Source organism: Taurulus bubalis (assembly GCF_910589615.1).
Source record: "Taurulus bubalis genome assembly, chromosome: 17".
Classification (NCBI taxonomy): Eukaryota; Metazoa; Chordata; class Actinopteri; order Perciformes; family Cottidae; genus Taurulus; species Taurulus bubalis.
Genome location: NC_136605.1, coordinates 14629211 through 14636794, shown reverse-complemented (window position 1 = coordinate 14636794; position 7584 = coordinate 14629211). Strand labels below are relative to the sequence as shown.

The following is a 7584-nucleotide window of genomic DNA, read 5'->3' as shown; positions in this document are numbered from 1 at the left end:
TTCTCAATAATCAAATATGTATTACGTATACACATAGCTAAATGAAAGTCATCTATGTGATGTATATGTATAATATATATATATATATATATATATATATATATATATATATATATATTTAACACCACATTTTGCACATTTAAAAAAAGTATTTCATGTAAGTGTTGTGAGAAAAATTAGGTCAAAGAAAGTTTTCTGATTGTCTCTTCGTGTAAGAAAGACACGCGCGCACGCGCCCTTTTGTTGTTATGACTACGAGGTCGTAAATCCGCCATGTTTTCCCTCCTCGCAGCGTTGCGACAGAGACGGAGAATTTGAACGACATGAATGTAGAAAATAATCATACGGCAGAAGCAGAGACGGAGCAAACGACAAACGGCAGCGAGACGATCACCATTCAGACAACACTGGGAGATGAAGGTATTCCCCTTCCGAGCTGAAACGAGACTGAAATATGTATACAATATTGTGTTTGGGCCTAGCTGACTTCCTTCATCGGGGAATGTTGCTAGCAGCTAGCTGCCCTTAGTAGCAACATTGGCTAGTTACTCCGACTAGAAATGCAGCCAGTCGGCAATATTCAGGCAGCGTTACGTTACACGTTTCATAAGCTAGCTAGGTGCTAGCTTGCAGCACACATACTTCATGTCGTTGTCCCATGTAATGTGTAACGTTTTGTCTCCGTGCTGTTTAGATGAAGATGTGCACAAATGCGGACGCTGTCAGTCCGAGTTCTCCACGCTGGAGGCTTTCATCCAGCACAAGCTGCAGCACAACTGCAGACGCGTGGAGGCGGGCAGCCAGGAGGCCAATCCAGAGGTATGAGCTGCTTTCTATTCAGTAAAGACTATAATCAAAATAGGAATAGGGAGAATACGGGTTTCTCTACATTTTTCCAGGTTACTGCAGCCAATGAAAGTTCTTCATCAGAGGTGAAAACAGCTGAAGGTGCATCTTCGGATGAACCATTGAAGACAACTCGTGGTGGGTCAACATTGAGACTGCAACTTCATATTTGTATCTAATAATTTGCCCATTGTTTTATTAGCAAAATCGGGATATTTTGTTTTTGTTGAAAAATGCCTATTATCATTTCCAACAGGCAAGTTATTCCGATTGTTTGTTTTAACCCCACCCAAAACCCAGTGACAGTTAGTTTACTACCATATAAGACAAAAGAAAGTCAGACATTTGAGAAAATGAGATTAGCAAATATTCAGTTGTTTTTTTTTTAAATCAAAAATGAATTGCTTAAACATATTTTGTCTGGTCCTTTCAACCTGTCAATTAGATTTTAGATCTGCAGGGGGACTGATTTTGTTATTTTATCGTTTTTTTCCCACAGACACGTTGGGTCGTGGTCGCAGGAAGAAAGTTGTTTCACTCAAAGTCCCTGACCACTCGGATGGGACTGAAGGATCCTTATCTGACAATGCGGACAGTGACAACAAGCAACAAGTTTACAAAGTCACCCAGGAGGGACGCTATATTTGCCAACTTTGTCACAAGACATTTAAAACAGTGAGTCATACAATAGTGTGTGTCTTCTATCAGGACATGTTGGTTATATTTTCTCACATAAGTAACTAAGATGAGTTTCCCTAATTGCTAGACATCCTTTTCATGAATGATACAAGGCAGGGTATTTATTACAATCTATGTTGCCAGTGTTGTCTTTGTAATATGTTCTATTTTCACTAAACAGACTAACATCTTGAGAACTCACATGAAAACTCACAGTGACCAAAAGAACTTCTCATGTGACCTATGTGGGACCTCCTTTCGCACAAAAGGCTCCCTGATTCGTCACAACCGTCGTCACACTGGTACAGACCGTGATCTGGATTGTTTTGTTAAATCTTGAATTTACGTTCTCTTATGCACATTTTACCTAATAATAACACAACTTTCTTCCTGTTCTCTTCTTGCAGATGAGCGGCCATATCGCTGTACCCTATGTGGCCAGTCCTTCAGAGAGTCGGGTGCCCTCACCAGACACCTCAAGGCCCTCACACCATGCACAGAGAAGATCCGCTTTGTTCAGTACAAGGAGATCTTGGTCAGCAAAGATGGAGTTCAAAAAGGTCAGATTCATACTGCAGGAGTTGTTATATTATGCCAAGAGCAGCTTTATGGTGTTGCACAATTAATGATATTAAAGCAAATGTTGTTTGTGAGACAACAAGTTGTCAATGTAGTAGTTTTAAAGATACTGCGAGTAAGTTTAATTTTGTGTTGATTTTGGTGGTCCCTGTGGACAAAAAAGCAGCACAAGAGTCCCTTTTTAGAAAACCTCTCATTTGACTGGAGCAGGGTCTGACAGTCTGCCCTGTGCAGTCCTGGTTCTGGTTCTCTCGTGACTCCCTTCAGCGGGTCCAGCAATACGGCCTTGGGCTCCAACAGCATGGTGTCTGTGTTGTTGTTTTTTCAGCGGAAAGGAATTGAGTCACTGACAGATCTGTGTGAATTGTGCAGGAGTCGTAGATGATCGCGTTGCAATGGCTGCTCAGCAGCATGAGGTCGTGGTTGTGGAACAACAGCCAGAGGAGCAGGAGCAAGAGCAGGAGCAGGAGCAGGAGCAAGAGCAGGACATGGTTGAAGCGCAGACTGCTGTCGTCACTGTGGTAGAGGCTGGTTCCCAAGAGATTCTCCATCAGGTTCACTTCACGATGGAGGTGAATGGAACTACACAGGAGCAACAGGCAAGTACACAATGGGTGCACATTTAGCCCCGTCGGGGTAATTCCCAATCATAATGTGCAAAAATTGTTGGTACATTTTTGCGATGATAAAGTGGAGTTTAAGGTTTCCATCTGAGATGGTTTTGCTTGTAACTCTAATACAATCTTTTCTGTTTTCCTGTTGCCCTGAATCTGACCAGGTGGTAGTAGAGCAGTCTCAGGCTGAAGCCCTGGCGGTTGCTGCAGCTGCGGGCGACAACCTCATCTGCCAGGCCATCATCAACTCTGGCATTGCACTGGGGACAGAGGAAGCCGTGGTCGAGGAGACTTTGCAGGAAACTGAGGAAATAGATAAAGAGGTTTCTGACTGTCCTGATGTTGATGAGAGTATCGCTGAGATCCAGGTGAAAGAAGAGTTTGTGGAGATGGAGACGGAGGTAAGAATGACAGTAATTGGTATTGACCAGTGCATTTACTGCATTGCTTATTAACATTTGAACTGGTTCTTAGCGGAGCTTGCTTTTGTGTTGCAATCATTATTTGCACACACAGGTTTATTTCTTGATGCCTTATTGTCTGCACGTATTTCTTTTTCAGGAAGCAAGTGATGGAGTTGATCAAACGTCATTCAAATTGTACACATGTCCACACTGTAATCGCTCTTTCAAGGGATTGAATTACTTCCGCTTTCATGTCAAGGGCCACTTGGGTAAGTCCATAGCTATTAATGAATACTTGCTGTATCACTGTATGCTCCCCTCTGAAAAACATTTGTATGGATGTATTTTAAAGAAAGCAGTTGATGGGACACTGACCAAATTCATCATGTTGGACTTTATGGACCTTTTGTTGTTCCACGGATATGTAAATCTTCTCTGTGTATACGTTCTTTTTATGCAGGTTACAAGCCCTTTAAGTGTACACTATGCCACAAGGAGTTTCTGACTGGTTACCTGCTGAAGAAACACATGGAAGTCCATGTCAGTGAGAGGAGGTACAAGTGTGGCGAGTGTGGCAAGCTGTACAAAACCATCGGGCATGTACGAGAGCACATGAGGGCGCACTCTGATGAGAGACCCTACCGCTGTGCCAGATGCAACAAGGGATATAAGACCAAGGTGATTTTATAGATATAACTCCAAGCTTTTATTTAATTGTTTAGTTTGTCCCCACCAAGTTATCATTCAGAGACATGAAAGGCAGTGCCATCTCTAACATATCTCTTTGTCTTGCTCAGAATGCCTTGCAGGTGCATCAGCGGACCCACGGCGATGATAAACCTTATGTGTGCAAGTTCTGCTTGCGAGGCTTCAGGGAGAAAGGTTCTCTGGTGCGCCATATCCGCCATCACACTGGAGAGAAGCCTTTCAAGTGCCCAAAGTGTGGGCGAGGCTTTGCTGAGCACGGGACTCTCAATCGGCATATGCGTGCAAAAGGTCTGTGTTATTGACAAGACGACAAAACCTAAAGAAAACTAGTGGTTTGCAGCAGTGTTGAACATAATAACGCAACTTGTGATTTGCACCAGGAGGCTGCCAGAAGGATGATTCCAGTGAGCAGCCGGATCTGTTAACAGAAGAGAAGGAGTCAGTGGACAGCCTCGCTACAGCGGCCATCATCTCAGAGGATCCACACGCTGTGCTGGTGGAGTTCTCCTCAATGGTGGCAGACACACAGGAGTACATCATCAAGGTGAGACACTGGGAAGCAGGGTTTAGAGAAAGTGCTGCTTCTCTCCTGACATCACAGCTCGAAGGTGTATCTAAGGGTAAATCATTAGAATTGTATTGGGATCTTGTTCAAGCACCTCTGTGCCAATCAATGTTTTAACGGCAAGTGTTCTTTTTTATTTCCAATCAATAGCAGAATACGCGCCGATACATCTTTTGTGTACATCCGTGTACATTGATTGGTTTTCTGATTAGAAGCAATCAATCAACACTTTTCTTTGCCAAGTACAGAGACCTCCGACTTTGAATATTACATTTCTGGACCATTAAAGAGCAAAACTCAATGCTGTGAGGACATTTTTGGAAGACTATCTGAAATGAATGGTTCTTCATTATGCTCTTAATCTTAGTCGTATCATTAAAACACAATTTAAAGACACACAAAATAATGTGCTTTTTCTTGTTGAAGATATTTAAACATGTGTTGTATCTAGGAGCTGCCTCCAAAGTTCTTTTAAAGTAAAAACAACTTTGACTGTAAATTAGAAGTTCTGGATAAGGGGTCGGATTGATGGCTGCAGGAATCAATGGGGTTGAAGGTTTATTGATCATGAAAGAGGCTCAACTACTATCTCCATGCTTCAATAACTAGATGCTGTCATAGAGTAATTGACTCTTTTGAGTGCAAACTAGAAGGACTTGATGACGTGTCATGTATGTAGGTGACGTGCATAACAAGTCTTAAGCACAGCTAGTTGTACTTTTGTTTTAACAGCATGTATAAACAATTTCTTCACAATGTAGAGCTATTTGTCTTGATTATTTATTTCAAGGTTCTTATGGCTGGATCCAGCTAGTTCTGTCATTCATGTTATTTGCTCTGCTTCGCTCATTTCCACATCTAGACACAAACAGACGAGGAGGTGCAGGAGGAAGAAGTTACACTCATTCAAGACAGCCAAAACGAGGTCAGTACACACACTCGCACAAACATGAACAATCATGAGCAGAAGCAGTATGTGAGAATCCTACTGTTTTTAATTTGGTTGATGAACATATATTTGTCAGTGCTGCACCAAAGGATCTGATAACTGAGGGATAATGTGCAGCTACTAAAAAAATCACATTTAATGCAAATTATTGATTCATAAAGTATTGTTTTGCTTCTGCTAGAAAAAGTAGTCCATAGCAGCGGCCTGAAGAAAAATGTCAACTTTAAAGAAATAAGATCAGAATCAATTATTCAACAAAGCGGTGGTAATTGTTTTTTCATTATTTTAAAACCCTTCTCATCCCTTTTTTTTAATTTTTATATTGCACCCTGCCAGATGGGAAACCAAATCATGAAAGTGGTGCAGCAAATTGTCAGCCAGTCACATGGCGCCGGCGGCACGGGCAGCCACCAGATTATCGTGCGCAACATGGCGATGGACGAGGAGAGCGCGTCCATCTCCGACTGCGGTGACACGATCACCATCGCTACCCCTGAGAGCCTGACTGAGCAGGTGGCCATGACGTTGGCCTCCGCCATCAGTGACGGCACGCTACTGGCCACGGCGGGCACCGTGGAGACGGTGGACGGAACAGTTACTATGGTTACCACGGAGGAAGCGGTGGAGGAGGAAATACAGATGGTGCAGCAAGAGGAATATGTCATCACCTCCCCAGAGGAGGTGGAGATTCAGACTGTCATTGTATGATGGAGGAGGATACTAACTATGAACTGATGAATTCTGCCGGACTGAACTTGTGTAGCTGATTACTGGAGAGTTTATATGAGCCTCGTCTGAGATTTGATCACAAAACAAAGGCCAAAGTGTTTATAAGGTTTATGGTTCCAGAAATAGACATGTACATTTATGTGTGGAACATAAAGGATGAGTGTGCATGAGGACCAGTTCTATCATTCATCTTTTGTTGATTGCATTCAGTATTCTTAATACATGGGTGCATACAGCTTGAGGATAGGGTTGGTAAACTTGACGAACTAGCAAGAGTATGTTAGTCTAGAAACCCAGCCCAGTATTTCCAACTCTTTCCCGATGTAGCGAGCAGCATTCGCTCCAAAAGTCCCTGAATCTAGGGAGAAGGGCAGTAAGTCTTTAGGCGTCCCGCCACAGCTACGCCCCTAAAATGATCACGATGGACATAAACAACGGACATGGCCGTTGTTAGTACCCGCAGTTGTTAAACTAGCAGTTTGAGGAAGACTCGTATGCAATGAGAGCAGGTGAGCAGGTCGGCCAGCCAATCATTTCATTCAGGAGAATGAATGAAATGAATCAATCATGCCCGATTTTTATTTTCTAAGAGCATTTGATTTATTGATTGACTGTTTGTAAAAATAATTTCAACAAATATAACAAAAAAGACATTACCAACCTTCATTTTAAACAAACCTGATGCATTTAGTACGGTTTTAATTTTGGAGGCCTCCTTCAGGTGGTACAAACTGAACATGTATGTGCTGTTGCAGCCTGGTCTCGGTTCTTTGCTGCTGTCAAAAGGGAAATCCATTCTTATTTTTTTTACGACCTAAAACGGCATCACTCCATCACAGTTTTCACCTCTGCTCTCGCCAGTAAAGTTTTGGAAGTCTTCATCCTCAAATTGAAACAGGATGCCCGTTTAAAGACTGACCGATCTGAAACTGTGCATTCTTGCCTGCCTGTTTAAGGAGTATAAACCTCCCATGGTACAGTGTTTAATCATAATGCATATTTCAGCATGACAGATGCACCAAACATTAAGATGTGGTCAGTTTACTTAAGCAGAGTTACATTAAATAAATGCTATTTTGTGATACAGTTTGCTTCCATTTATCTCCTGTTTTTCTCATTGATTGAGAAGATTGCCTGACCTTTCAATGAGTGATTTATTTTCTGTGATCATATTTACATATATTTCTTTTTGAAAGGATATTTTTGTTTATGAAACGTTACTTTAATGAGTGGAAATGACCACACAGAGCTTAACATTTGTCTCGGTAAAACTCAAATGTATGAATTTTAGATGGTAATAAACCACTGTAGCTCTTTTTTCTGTTGGAGAAAGAGTTGAGAGGCTTGTTTATGTCTGGTTGTTTCCCATCTTTTCATTCATAGCCCCCTACTTAAGTGAAAAACACTTGAACATCAGCCCATTTCTTGCCTGTGTGGATTACTATGATGTACTAAAATCATGCAGTATTTTCATTGTATTATTATCATCATGTGTAGCAGTCTTGTTCCATT

At 41.9% G+C, this 7584-nt stretch overlaps 1 protein-coding gene across 1 annotated transcript; it reads left to right on the top strand.

Moving 5' to 3' along the window:
• Positions 1-323: 323 nt before the first annotated feature.
• Positions 324-7352, top strand: e4f1 (E4F transcription factor 1; the record flags this gene model as incomplete). The annotated part of the gene is made up of 14 exons (XM_079232643.1): positions 324-420; positions 695-819; positions 900-984; positions 1346-1521; positions 1706-1826; positions 1932-2084; positions 2476-2702; positions 2882-3118; positions 3279-3390; positions 3582-3799; positions 3919-4117; positions 4210-4373; positions 5257-5319; positions 5680-7352. 14 exons carry the CDS (start codon positions 324-326, stop codon positions 6049-6051), a joined length of 2349 nt encoding a protein of 782 aa, XP_079088769.1. The 3' UTR covers positions 6052-7352.
• Between the last annotated feature and the right edge of the window lie 232 nt (positions 7353-7584).